Genomic DNA, 15,657 nt, shown 5'->3' with positions numbered 1-15,657 from the left:
GAGGACCCCTAAGGTCCCTTCCTAATCCATTCCTACCCCTATGAAGTCAGTGGCAATATCAGATCCTTTATCATCATCCAATATGAAACCCAGCAATCTGAGTTAAATCAAATTTGATTTGTTGGTAGTTTAGAGGTTGGGCATTTCTAAGCCTGAACATTTTACAAGTGAGGATTTGATGCGTGTTATGTAACACACTGCGCCTACCAAATAATCGGTGCTCAATAAACACTTGATTAACTCGCTAAAATTATCTCCCCATTGTACAGTAAAAGGCTCTTCACTGGGACTTCTTTCTGAAATGGCAAGAAGGCCTTCATGATTGATGACCACAATTTTTAAGCAATCAATTGGCTTGCATATTCTGAAAGATGCTACTTCTTAGTGTGGTGTTTAGTTTGAGCTTGGAAATGAGAGAGCTGATCTAAATTAAATAAAGCCATTGTGTCTGAATTTGCTGTTTATTCTGGGAAGGAAAAGGATAGGGCTTAGGGACTGAATAATAGATGCTCTAACAATACTCTAATGATAGATCTGTGATCTCATTGGCCCATTGGTCCATCCAGTGACCTGGGAATCTTTTGGGATATGAAAATATTTGTACAGGAATAAGTGCATAACTATCCCTTCCTTCAACCTCCAAATCACCTTAATTGTGAGGACTAACTTGGGTATATTACTAATGAAATTTTGGTAACCTTCTTTGTTGAGGGGAAAACATACAATAACGTGGAAGAGCCTAACCATGTTTTGTATTTTCCAGAAATAGAAGGGGAAGCCAAATAACCTTGTATGGCCTTTTCAAATTCCCTCTTTGATTCTATGAACCTCTCTTCTTTAAGAATTCCCCCAAGCCACTAGGTTCTACAAAAGACAATACATAGAATTAAAATAAATGTGTTCACAGTTTGCATAAAAAAGAGAGTAAATCAGATTTTTCCCCCCCTCGGGACTTTAGGATTTTAGAGGCTGAATGACTATTCCTCAGAGATGCTCTAAGAGGATTCCTTGCACTAACTGGATATTTAGATTGGATAACCTCTCTCGTCTCATTTCTAAGATTCTATGATTCAAAAGAGAGGAAAAATTGGTAGCAATGGTACCAAATGACAAGAAGAAATGTAATCTGTCGCAGTTCCAGTTCCGTGTTATTCATTGACAAGAAAAGATATTAAATAAGCAAGTTGATATATTATCAGGAAGGTCTAGTATTTTTGTATTGTCCAAATAAACTCTAACTGCCTTATGCAGGCAGGGCCTTACCTCTGACGCATAGTATCGCCTTCAAGAAAGAAACAACAAAACATAAATTAACCATCCTTAATACTGCAGATTAAATAGCACAATAGTTCACTCTGGGCCTTATTAATATGTCAGGGCAAGACAAACTTTGCAAGCAGTGTTACTAGCAAAAAGAGGCATTTCATCTTTTCCCTAAAACTTCAGGGCTCTTTGGTTGACTTTTTAAATAACGATGACAATAGAGAAATGCACACAAAGTATAGCACACACAACACAATGTGAGCTGAGGTACCTTTGATAATCTTTGTCTTTCTTCAGGGCAATGGACATTTATTCTCTCATGGTCAGTTTCAAGTAATTGTAAATAATGACACTGTCTCTATTTTCATTATGGAATGGCTTTGGGGATTACAGAAGAAAATTTGTGGAATAGATATTTTTCACACTTGAGAAAAGTGGGAGAGTTTTAGGATTAAAACATATTCCCAGAGTATTTCCAGACTATTTTTCCTAATAAAAAAACCCCCACATAATTCTAAAAATGGTACATACATTTATATGCACATGCAGAGATATACACATGCACACACACACACACATACATGTACCTATTCACACATACATGCACATGCACATATATGCGTGCATAGATACCGTGTGCATATCTATGTCAATGTGTATACACACATACCTACAGACACATACAAACATTCATATACATACATGAATGCATGTGTGTGTATACACACATATACATATACATACATATATGTGTAAATGTGTGTGTATATATCTATATATCTATGTATCACCTCCCAGTGTTAGCTTCAAGATTACTTGCCACATGAGGCATTTCCTGAGACAGAAAAGCTTAATGTTTAATATTATATAAGACTTACACAAGCTCCCAGACAGCAGGCCAAGGGAACCTTTTAATTACATTTGAGAAAAAAGCAAACAAACAAAAAATGGTATGGTGGACTGCTTTCAATCCTTCTGTAAAGCTTCACCATTGATATTCTACACACAGAGTTGATTAAAAGAGTTAAATGATCACAGTTGTCCATGTGATAGGAAAGTAATGAACAACCGAAATGAAGATTTATTGCAAGAAGATGATGTGTGATTTTCCAAAGCATACTTGAATTACATCACATTTGGGTTCATTTATCCCTCTCGGCAATCTTGGTGAAAACAGAAAGTTCAGAGACTTGAGCAAGAGAAGCAAACCCATTCATCTTAATTGCTTTAGAGTGGTCACGACAGTGTAGATTAAAACTGTTAGAGACAATGCTCGCTTAATCCTATCATCAATGACATGTACTTTTGGAAATAGACACACAGTATATATTGCTGACTACTCACAAAACTTTGCCAATATTTATAGGGATCTTAAACTCTTTAAAGACTTCAGCAATATAGACACTGTCTCCCTACACTCCATTTGTCTCTTTTAAATGAGAGCCCCCCAAAAAAAGTTTGTGAGGGGAATAAATGTACCTTCATAAAGCAATTAAAAAAAACTCACTGGGTGTGTTTGGTGAAATAGACAACCAAACCAGGTCTTTTCATTTCCAAAAGAATTGTTATACAATCATCTCTTATTGGTAATCATTTTCTTGAACAATTAAATATATAAGGGAAGCATATATCTTCAGTACGTGTACATGATTTTATTTTTTAAGCATCATTTTATTGCTTCTTTTCAAGAAATCAAAAAATGTATCCAGCTGAAACAAATGCGAAGTAGATAAGAGGAGGAAATTTTTGAATGGTCTAGCTATTTTCCACATGATTTATTCACTTTCAGCCGAAGCTTCCATAAAAACCCTGAATACATTACAGTCATTTCTGATGCAATCTCTCTTAACTTTGCAAATTATTTATTTTGCATGGTATCTGTTAATAATAGTCCACTTTTAGGATGGGGGATAGATACCTGATCATCAAAACATGCCCTCTGAAATCTACTAAGAATTACATCACTATGAAGTAATTTAGAAAATCTAAAATTAGATATAAAGACACACTCTTTGTTTACTTTATCAAGAGATTCATTCCTCAATTTTAAGTTGCTCTGCTCAGGCATTTAATAGATACGTACTGGCCTGACATATGAAGTGACCTAATAGAGTGATGAAATGGACAATGTAGACTTTTTGGTGATGGTGTATAGATTTTTAAAATAAAAAAAAATAGTAAACAAAAATGTACTGGAATAGACTGAACTACAGAGCCTTGGGATTCTCCAGTCTTCCAGCATAAAGAGTGTTTTCTTTTTGTTTATTTATTTGTTTGCTCTTTAAAGACAAACTATAAAAATTTTAAAAAAATGAAAAAAAATACTTTCAGTGGAAAAGGAAAGAAACTATAAAATAAATGCGTATATTATTTGTGGGCATTATTTATGAGCATTCATTAACTCCATGAAAAATGGCAATATGGTAATTTGAGGCAGATCACAAAAATTAAAAAAAAAGATCTTTTTTGTATTTCACATAATTCTTGTTAGGGATTAACATAAAAATAGTAAAAAGAAAACTAATGGAGGGGCAAATGATTTCATTGTTAAGAGAATACTGTTTTAGCTTGGGAAGGTTCAGATGCTTTTCTTCAAAAGGCTTATACAATTATGAAAAAAAAAACCTTACATGAGTCTTGCAAAGAGCAAACACTGTCACGCATATGAAAAGTTGGCAAAAAATGCCAATGTAAGTTTTTCCATGAAAGAGAGAGAAAGAGAAAAACAAGGAAACAAAAAGTAATGTGTAAGAATCCAAATTTTTACCTGAAGGTTTTGGCTAAAACTAATTTGAGGCAGATAATAAATGGAAATGTTTATAAGACTATTCAGATTGTCATTTTATGATCTCATTCATCTGGCAATCTGGTTGGGCAGCCTTCAGGAATCGGGAATAGTGAGAGAAATTTGAGAAGACTTACATGAATTGATATAGAGTAAAATAAACAGAACCAAGACAATAGTTTAGATGATGCCGCGATAATATAAAGGGACACACTTTCAATGACTTCAGGACTCTGATCAATGCAGTGAGTATTTGACTTCAGACAACTACTGATGACCCATCCCTGCTATCTCTTGGAAGTCAGGAGATAGATTTGAGGTGAAGAATGAAATATACATTTTCAGACCTGGCCAAAGTGTTGATTTTTACCTATACTTTGTTACACAGGACTCTGAGGATGGGAGCAAATCATTGGGAATTGACAAAATTGGGGGGAAAAAAAGAAAGAAAAGAAGATAAAAATAATTCAAAAAATACACAGGAGAAAGTCAAAAGAAGTGCAGAGGGGGTCATAGAAAGACACTGGACAATTTTATTATTAACCTTTAAAATTTCATTTGTGCTTCAAAAATGACTACACAAAGAGAAGTCCACAATTTCACAGTCTTCTTATTTTTCTCTTCTTGATGAATTTGTGTTTGTTGATGGTAGTTAAGTTCGTCATAGGAAAATATATTTTTTTTAAAAATGGCATACATGGTGGAAGATGCACATGGTAGGTGCTTCATAAAAAATTGAACGAATGAACAATTAAATGGACTTTTAGAAGAGAATTGTGTTTTTTCACTTATTTTTTGCAAATAGTAGTTATGGTCTCTCAGCGAAACTCTTTACAAAGTTCCAAATATTGTTTCCTATCCTCTCAATAAAGTGGCCAGCCTCCATTTAGGGGAGTGTTGGAGCCAATTTGTACTGGCTGTCAAGAGCTAATTGTTAAATTTTTGGCAGTTGTGAGTATTCATACCTCCCATCAAATACTGGGAATCAGGGCTTGATTTATTATTTTGTTGATTGCCCAGACTTAAGAAAATGATGGAGAAAATGGTAAAATTTCCTATTAAAATTAAAACTGTGCCTTGCATTTTGGATTTCGGTTATTAAACAATGCCTAACACACCTTTGCCTCTGGGCTGTCTCCCATGTCTGGAATACATTTCCTCCTCATCTACTGCTCTGAGAATTTTAACTTTCTTCAGTTAAGGCTCAGTTCAGGCTCCCCATAGGAAGTCTCTCCAGATCCCCCTTCTTCTCAATATTGTCTCCCTCAAGTGACCAAGTATGTGATTATCTGTTTACATCTTATAACCCCACCACCCATTAAAATGTAAGCAACTTGAGAGCAGGAACACCTTTTTTACTTTCTTTTTGAATCCTCAGCACCTAGCACAGTGCCTAGAATATAATTTTGAAAGTGATTTTAAAGAAATGCCTATTGAATTGGAGTAGAGATGTATCTATTAAAAAATTAAACGTATTTGGAACTCTGACACCCGTCAAATGCCTTTATGGTAACAATTTGGCTTATGGTTACTTATTTGGCTTTAAATCTAGGCCCATAAAAAGGACAATTTCATGAGAAAAGGAGTACTGCAAATGCCTAAGAAGAACTGAGTTCTTTTATAATTTTAGGACCTAAAATGGAAGACATACACTTCCTTCAGATGTTTTACATTCAATGTCAATGCTTGTCAATGTTTGAATGGAGAAACAAAGCATTGTATGAAAATAGATTTAAGTCATTTCTCTAAATGTGGCAATGTGGGGAAATCAAAGAAAAATCAAGAAAATGTTGTCGTATTGCACATAGTTCTTAAAATTGACATTAAAATGTGAACGCCATGAGAGAAAGAGAGAGAGAAGTCCCCAAGATAGTTTATCATTTTGCAGTCCAACGCATGTGGAGAGAGCACAGTATTTGAATCAGAAACCCTGAGTTAGAATCCTGGCTCTGTCATGTAACTACTCATATGATGTTGATTAAGTCTCTCAATTTCTCAGGGCCTCAGTTTCTTTATTTGTAAAATGAAGGGATTGGATCTCAAAAACTGCTTCCAGTTCTAAAATTCTGTGATCAATTATATTTTCAGCACCTTATTTTAAATTGTATTGTTTAAAATAGGATTAGAGCCATACTTATACAAAGAATCTTATCGAGCCAGACTTGAGCACCTCAGATTTTTTCTCCCTAATGTACTGTTCATTTTAGAGGACAAGCTAATTTAATATAACTGACACGCTTAATGTGAGGACTTATAATTTAGATTAATGAAATCAGCAGTAACTAAATTCATACTACATAAATCTTTATGGACACTTATAAACCTTCTCTTGATAACACTGACTTGAATTTCTTTATTGGAACTGAAGGTAAGCAAATATTCTCTTTGATGGGAAATCTTAGCATGAAATATTAATTAAGAAGAGGCTTGAATAGTATGAACAAGCAAAATCACAATACATGTTAAACATTTGCTGAAATAATCAACTATCTAAAGAAGGCAACAACTAAGAATGTGTTTTCATTTTTAAAGTGAAAAAATAAAAGTATACCAAAGAAGGGAAAAGATGAGGAAAAATACAGGACAAGAGGAGGGACACTCTACTCAAAGCTATGAGTGCATTTAGAAGATGCCACTAAATTATAATAAAGAACTCTCTTTTATAGAAACAGAGGATCCCATAGGACAATAACTCTGACTTACTTTTGTAGTTATCATTCTTATTATCCTTTCATTTTAAAAGCACATAACATTATATTAAGAACATAAGCTTTTCTTCCAAGTGGGTTAAGAATTCTTCATTTTACAATTAAATATAGAACAAATCATACTGTTCTGAAAATAAGATTTCTTTCCAGATGCACATGCAGAGAAGGAAACATATCATCTTTAGCTTTAAAAAATAACTACAATTAGCTCCATGTCTGAAGCCCCCAGGCGGCAAAATGGTAATCAAAAAGTAAACATATATAACTATGACACTGACTTAGGATTTTGCAAAACAAGACCTCGGAGAAATGTGAACATGTATTATGTCTGTGTGTGTGTGTGTGTGTGTGTGTGTCTGTGTCTGTGTGTGTGTGTGTGTGTGTGTGTGTGCAGTGCACATGGACAGCTTGAGATGACCTTTCCTCATTTTACAATAAAATCTAGAACAAAAAATGCTGCTTTTTATAGCTAAGCAATACAAAGTGAAGAAATAATACAGAGTTCATGGTAGTGATGTTAACCAAAAGTCCTTTAAGGAGAATCAAACAGAGAACTGGGATCAGTCTTTGAGAAGGGGCAACAGTCTAGTTATCTTTGATGCCCAAACTTGCTCTCAGGAGTCCAAGGTGATTGTCAACAACAGAGTCAAAGAAGATAACACCAAATGGTAGAAAAAAAACAGCATTAGAGTGCTGTGGATTGAAAGAAAATTTGATCCCCAAGCTCTTCAGCAACATAGCCAGAGTTCTGCTGCATTTGGTCTCCTGTATTGGGTGACTGAGGTGTGGCAACTGGTGGTGGCTGAGGTGTGGCAACTGGTTTGAGCTTGGAACTCTGTGGGGGTTCTGGGGTTTTTTGGCCTATGTGACTGTACATGTTTGCTACTGACTTCTCAATGGCTGCTAGGTTAGGGATATTTTTGAGAATGCCTTTCAGTTCTCTTCGAGGGCACGGAGTTGGGTTTGGAACCACTGGGCATAGCTGCCTACCCACAGAGTCCATTTCCATGGCAGGGGAGAGTCTGGAGTGATGACAAACAGCTGGGCTGGACAGGGAGCAGGAGGGAAAGGGGGAAGCGGGAGGTGGCAGTGGTGGTGGTGGGGGGAGGGGAGGAGGAGGAAAAGGTGGGAGAGTGTTGGGGGGATCAGGAATATTTTCTATTGTTTCCTCCCTTGTCTTAGGGGATAGATATTGTTGAGGTTTGGGTTTTGATATCCAAAAAGAAGGTGGGGGACTTGGCTTTGGAGTCAGTGGAGAGGACGTGAGAGGAGCATCAGCATGGGAAACAATGATTGGAGGTACAGTGTCAAGTTCAAGTGCCCGCGAAACAGGTGGCAGAGTGGAAAAAGAAGAGAACTGGCACCAGGGAGAAGAAAGCAAGTGTTCGGTCGATAGCTCTAGTGGCTTACTTTGGGCTGGGGACCAGGTTGCTCTTCCATTACGATGCTTCCCATGATTCCTTTCCTGAAAAGTTTGCCCTTTAAACTGCCTGGCTTTCTCTGTCACTATCAGCTTTGTCTCTTCAGTTTGAAATGGGCAAAGGCTAGCACCCAGCAGATTGGACTGGTATCCACTTATTTGAGCCTCTGCTTGGAGCCGTTCCTTTTCCCATTGGATAGGATCCATAATGACTGGCCTACTCAGAACCTCATACATCTGCCTCCGGGTGAAGCTGGTTGGTAGAGTCCATGCCTGATGAGTGCTTTCTGCTGGGTATTTCCGACAACCTTTCTTGGCTAGCCTTCTGGGGGAGAACTTGTCTAGCAAACCTGTTCTCCTCCATGGAAATCCAGGGCTTGTGGAACTTTGACCTCCCCCTTCCACATATAAAGGATTGTGGGTCGTTAAGGGGTTCTCATCAGATAAAAGGGTGATGTTACTTGCAGACTTGGGGAGGTTATTCCTGAGTGATCCGGTTTTCCGAGCCTGCTTGTGTGCCTCAATTGCACGGGAAGCCACGTGGCTTATTACTCTTTGCCGTTCTCCTTCTTCTAAGACTGATTTATTTCCCCTGCTTTGTTGGAAATGGTACAGAAGAAAAAGACTTGAAAGAAAAGAAGACAATGACATGTAAGGAAACAGGCTGGGATACGAGGTTCATGAGAAAGCTGCTTTAAGAGGTGTGCATCTAATGCTGCCCACTAGAAAAGGCCAGACTGACTAGGGACGCAACCAAAGCAGGACATTTACTTTCAGTTACTTTCTAAAAGAGGGGAGGAAAGAGGAGTTTGATAACCTTTGAGCAGCATGAACGGCTCTCATTTACCAAAATCTGTCTGTCTGTAGACCTTAAAAAAAAAAAAAACACAAACAAAACTTTGGGCAACGTAGCAGATGTTTTCATGTTCTCAGATAGTGTTGTTCCCACAATTTGATAAATGCTGCAAGCAGCATTTGTTCAAAGAAGAAGGATGCCATGGTGAGTAGGAAGGGAGTGGTCACTATGTCTTTATATGCCTTCTCTTTTCTAAGGACTTACTGAACATACATATGAGGGTGTAGTGATATGCCTTAAGAGAAATGCCTGGATCGTTGACTGCCTCATCAAAATGATTCTGCCTGGGAGAGAAGGACATCCTTATTTCTGGGTCAATATCTGGGAGGATATACAGGGCATATGGGAAGACCTTGGGTTAGAGAATGAGATTTTATTATCATAGGATCCTATGTGGAATATTTCTGCCCCAACAATTAAAAGTAATAAAAGAATGGAACATCAAGACAATAGGTAACATAGGATCATAGATTTAAAGCTTGATGGGGTCTTAAACATTATCTAGTCAGTTTCTTCATTGTACAAATGAGAAAATGGAGGCTTAAAGAATTGAAGTGACTCATCCAAGGTGACACAGGCAGTAAATGGTAAAACTGAGTATTGACCTGATGCCTGCTAAATACGGTTCTTTCCATTGCACATCAGGACCTCATTTTGAAAGTGATTGTTTAAAACTATTTAAAAGATATTCAAATTAGTTTTGAAAAAAACTACTCTCCATAAAGACTGATAATAGTATCTGGCTTATATATACTTATTGCCTATGAATTTTATGGATTGTTAAAACAATTCCATCAATAAGCATCAACATATGAGCAGGGTAGATAAAGGAACAAGAGGGTGTGTGTCACCTGTCAATAGTACTCTAATTCCCTCAAGGCATTCCATCCAAGCATGTTTTGGATTGAATTTTAATCAACTTAGAAGAATAATCTTCAAGTAAAAGCACAAGTCAAGAGTGCTCATACAAAGTCCTTCAGTGAGCCCAGCACAAATTTATACACGTATCTCTCCAGAATGCTTGTTGAAATAAAAGACATTTTTTCTTGTGGTTATTGGAATGGAGCTTTTTCCTCAGGGCTAGGAAAGGGAAGAAATGTATTTAATTCCTTGGCCTTCTATTTTCTCATTTGAAAATTAAGGCATATGACTCCATGATCTTCCCTCTCTTGATCTCAGGATCTTCCTTTTCAAAATCCTAGGACATTATAATCTCTTTGGTCCTTTAAATCACTATATATATTTAATTTCATGAAATTTTGCTTAACATTTTCAATTAAAATAGAAATGAGCAAAAGTCCAGAATTCTCTAACTTTGAACTCAGAGTTTTCCCAAATGACAGTAAAAGGAAGTGATGTATTTAGCCAGATTGGGACACAGAAAACCTCCCATTTATTTTAATTAGGGTTGCTTGTGTCCTGAATCACTATTCTCATTAGCACTGCTATTTAAAGTTATTGGTGTTTCCTTTCTGGTTCTGTTATCAACCATGCAGACACTGCTTGTTTTAATGTCGTATTGGACAGTACTGAGGAAGAGTGTAATCTTGTGGGATGGATCAGTTTCAAGATTAAGACACTGCTGATTATTGGATCATTAATTTAGGACAGGAAGGGGACTCTAAGGTCATTTATTTCAATTCTTTAATTTTACAGATGATAAAAATGAGGCCCAGGAAGGTTAAAGAAGTTAATCAAAGCCACATGAGTAGTCAGTGGTAGAGCTAGGGGAAGCATTAAAATGGAGGCAGAAACTAGACTAGTGCTATAATTTACTGTGTGGGTGAGAAACACAATAAAGGGAGGGAGAGAGGATATATCATGCTGTAAATTAAGGGTCGCTGACACCAGCACTTGAGGAAACACTCAAAACAGTCATCTTAGGGAGTTAGTACTGTACAGTGAACAGAACTTTATATTTAGAGTACCAATCCTTGCTCTGCCCCTCCCTATCTGTGCAACTTTGGACAAGTCACTTCCCCTCTGTGGGGCTCAGTTTCCTCACATGCAAAGTTACTGGGCTGGGTGACCTCAAAGATCTCTTCAAGTCTAGATCAATCATCTTGGTGCTTAAGATATTGGGTGGTGTGTAGACTTCAGAATACGTGGAAGTACAGAATTTGTAGCCAGAGGACATGATTTTGAACTCTGTGGCTAGCCTTTAACAGCTACAAGATCATAAGCAAATGGTGTAACTTATCTGAGCTTTAATTTCCTCATCTATAAATTGGGAATAAGAATAGTACTTATGCTACTTTGTTCTCAGGGTTGTTCTGAGGATTGATTGAGATATAATACATACAGAATGATCTGTATGCCATAAAGTTTCGTTGGTGTGAATTATTTTTTAAGAAGGATTTTTCCTGATCAAACAAAATATTAGATTTTCCTCTTTGGGGTTATCCTTCCATTAGCAACAAATATGCCAGAAAGAAATAAAAGGACAGACACTTTGAAATAAACCAGAAATGATACTGTGGTGCTGGAATGGTGGATGAAGTAAAAAACAAAACAAAACAAAACTAGTAAAGGAATAAGCCTAAAGTCAAAGATGTTATCATATATGTAAAGATGTCATTAAAAGAATACCAGGAAGGACTCATGAATGGCAATGTGAGAGTCCTCATTACTTAACTATCTAAGACTAGACCACTACCACAGAGAGGAAGAGGACAGTTAGTAAGCTGGTGAATTCAGGAAAGCTAGACAGTCATTTTAGATAATTTGGTTCATCAATTCAGGTCTATTCTTTTATCTTAAATGATTCATAAAAAAAAAGAAAAAGTAAAATTGAGCTTTCTTCTTTTTGACCCTTCAGGGCAATTATTTCATTATGGACCCATTTGTTCTTCTAGAAATCATTAACCAAACTAACATCCAGCTTTAGAATATGTGAATATGCTAGAGACACCATGTGGCATCTTTCAAGTAGTAGAAACTGACATGCCTAGACCACAAAGAATGGTTTGTCATTCTGGTGGACACCTGTTTGATCACTAGAAAAGGTGGAAGAAACCTCTTCAGGTTGAGACTTCTCCTTTCCTTATAACATGCTGTCAAAGGAGAATCAATCAAAGGGAAAATAGAAAGTAGGTCCAAAGATTCATTTGAAAGTAAATGTCTTTACAGCAAGAAATAAAAATAAAAATGATTTAAAGATTGAGACAGGAATTAATCTTCTCTACAATATCTGTTCTCTAGAATTGTCATAGAAAAAGTGGAATTATATTTACTTACTGATGCCTATGAATCCAAAGGTGAGAGAGAGAATAGAAATCATAGGAAAAATATTTGTAAAGAGGCAATATGAGATAGAAATTAAAATAATTCAATGATTTGGCTTTGGAGAGATGATGCATACAGTAAATGGAAATATGTTTTTGTACAATATTTAGACGTAAAATGTTCTTAATAATGAATGATAAGAGAAAATCATGTTGCTTTTAGATTTCTTAGCACAGTTGATTATATTTAGTGTTATGATAATGAATTGTAGGTCCCTGCCTTATATAGATCAGTTTAATTTCAAAACAGATTATTGTTCATGACATTCTTAAGAATTGTTCTTATGCCTCCAGACATAAGATTTAGCTAATATATATTTGCATTTAATGTGATTATAAAGAATATTCAGATGCCTTAATGAGAGACCTTAAGAAAACACAAAACGATATTAAAAATACATGTGCTAAGTTAATTATGGACTCCACATTAAGCTAGTATTTAATGGCATCGTTGATATCATTCTCTGAACCTTGATTTATATCAGTTTATTTCTTTCCAATATTTAGTTAATCATTCAAACGAGGCCAGATCTTCTATCACCTAATGCGTACTAATTGCCAATTTAAAAATTTAGACTGGGTAATTCAGAATCAAATAATTTAATCATAGAATTTTGTTTCCAAGAATTTTCTTTGTCAAAACATTAAGATACTTGCATTAAACAATGTTTCCTAAAAATTCAAACTAGAAGCCCATTTGACCTATCCCATGTTCCCCCCAATAGGTATAGCCCAATTACTGGTAACAAATGTAAACTGACAGGACCAAAATATTGCCTTTCTGGAAGTGATTATATGCTATTTAATGCTTCTTCTTTTTGGAAAGATAGATAAATGATACTGATATTTTAACTTAAACATAACCATACTGAACCTTATAGATAACCATTTTCAACTGGACCACAGGTTTTCCTAGGTGGATATGAAGAATAGGATTAGGAGAAATTCAAATTATACTAGATTAATTCCTGTATTCACCAATGTTTCCAAGCAAGTCTTTAATGTTCCTATAATTTTAGGGGAAACAACAATAAATTCTAATAAGTGTGCTGTACATTTACTTCTTTCAGAAAATAATTTTGATGTTATGTGAGATTTATCACATCCATATAATTAAAATGTATATTTATAATTACTAATGATTACCATAATCCAAGGTGGATTTTTTCTTCTCCAAGCTAATAAATGTGTATTTTGTACAGGAAAACAACACATCCTATTCCTTTCTCTTCCATTCCCACAATGCTGCAGTTAATAAAGAACTTTCTAGATTTGGCACTCACATTTCATGTTTCATTAGTTCTTTAAATCACTAAGGTGCCATCTTTCCTATACAGTAACAGGGAACTGATGAGTGGTTTCCTATGGGTAATAGAGCTTTTAAAGTGTTCAGAATATAAGGAAACATTATTTTTCAATTAACAGCTATAAAGTCTCTCACCCTCATGCGTCATTTTAAAATAAGCAATTTATCTGTTTACAGCATTTTCAAAAAGGATGTGCTAAAAACTAGCCTGTATCTTGCCTCAACAGTTAAGCTCTTTCTAAAGCAATGGCAAAGGGCATTTGACACCACCTTTCCATCACCAGCACATGAGCCCTTCCTCTCATTTAAATTTTTAAGGTTCTGTTTTCCAAGACCTAAAAAAGTGTTGAGAAATATAGTGTCTTTAAGTCACTCCTGAGCTATTTCAATAATCTGAAATTTTGTATGACTGAGATCTTTTTCATTTCTGGTCTTCCATGATTCCATATACTTTATTAAGTCTATCTTCTTTGGAATCACACTCTAAATATAATATATGCCAAATACACTCAAATGGATCTGTGATCTTGTCACTGATGCAGATCAAAGTATTTGAATATTTCTATAACAAAATAGTTCAGGTTGAGAAAAGTTTTCTACACTTTACTTAATGCCTTCTTCCCAGGCAAAAGTTCTTAAATACTTGCTGAATTGAATTGGATCAAATTTCTCACTATTAATCTGGCTTCTTTTGAGCTCAATAACTATTGTCTTTAATTAGATCGAGTTCATTTAGCTTCATCAGTACCTATATGCAACTGAATGTTGTTTTACCTTTTAAAAATGATCAAATTCAGGGAAGACTTACCCTCTGGGAAGTCACCTGTTAGTTTTTTGTTTTTTGTTTCTTTAAGTTTCTCTAATATCTTCACGGTGGTATCTACTTCGGTGGAATTAAATGCCTACCCTCAGACAGTCTTTCACTAAGTTTATAAAACAAAACGAAGATATCAAAGTTGTCCGCTTCCCTCAGGGAGGCAAACAAGAATACTTACATTGTACTTCCACCCAACTCCTCATAGAGATGGGGACCTCCTGGGGGAGGTGGTGGTGGTGGTGGTGGAGGAGGCGCTGCTGCTGCTGCTGGTGCTGGGGCTGCTGGCTTGGGTGCTGCCAGGGCCTGCATCTTGGCTGTCTTGGTGCATTCTTCTTGTCGTCTTTGGGAGATTAAATATATTTTTTAAGTTTCTCACAGAAATTACATAAATGTGAATAGTCTAACTTCTATCACTAACATTAATATGAGGGATTCAACAGTTAAAAAAACTCATTTACAATAAATTGACCAATTAGCATATGAGAAAAGACATGATTATTTTTATTGAAAAGAGCCTACCACAGGGTTATTTTAACTCTCCAGATATCCTGTGGTTTTAAAATACTTTCTCGATCACTAACCAAATGACGAAAGGATTCGGAAGGGAGATTGTAGAAAAGCACAGTGGGAAACAATGAACGGGAAAGTGTTGGCATTAGGATCAAAAGACTTCAGGTGGAAACTGAGGCTTCAGGAGTTTCACCCTTTCCAGTGCTATGGCCAGAGCAAGTTACTCCATCTCCTTGAGTCTCAGTTCGTTCACATATAAAATGGAAATAATAATACTTTCAATAGCTACTTCACAAGATTGTTGTGAAGGAAGAGTTATGAAATATTAAAGCACTAGAAAGGTATGATCATTTATTAAATTTCGGAAGGTATTAAAACTAAGGTTTTTGGACCCACTGTGAATTATAAGTGAATCATTTGGATCCTGTATCTTTGTATATATTTTGACAGCCCACTGTGAGGGCTACCATTTGTTCGTTTGATTTGTTTATTGATGTTGTGCTTAGATACAAATATCAAAGAGCCAGAGACAAAGCAATATGAGAAACAACACTTTCTCACATTACACTGTGATAATAGACACTGTGAAGACACAGACTAATTGTAAATGTACAGAAGGGAAAGTGAGTCATGTATAATCAAGCACAATCTGCACTCTTCACACACACACACACACACACACACACACACACACACACACACACACAC

At 36.0% G+C, this 15,657-nt stretch overlaps 1 protein-coding gene across 1 annotated transcript in view; it reads right to left on the bottom strand.

The window, feature by feature from the left end:
* PCDH15 (protocadherin related 15) overlaps positions 1-15,657 on the bottom strand; it is a 1,147,277-nt gene that overhangs the window by 13,621 nt on the left and 1,117,999 nt on the right. Inside the window, exon 32 of the mRNA XM_027840684.1 lies at positions 14,618-14,779. Coding sequence (XP_027696485.1) covers positions 14,618-14,779 — 162 coding nt within the window. The remainder of the gene's footprint in view (positions 1-14,617; positions 14,780-15,657) is intronic.

The sequence above is a fragment of the Vombatus ursinus genome, unplaced genomic scaffold (assembly GCF_900497805.2).
Source record: "Vombatus ursinus unplaced genomic scaffold, bare-nosed wombat genome assembly UNPS02014847.1, whole genome shotgun sequence".
NCBI classification, from domain to species: domain Eukaryota; kingdom Metazoa; phylum Chordata; class Mammalia; order Diprotodontia; family Vombatidae; genus Vombatus; species Vombatus ursinus.
This window is presented reverse-complemented; position numbering and strand designations above follow the sequence as displayed.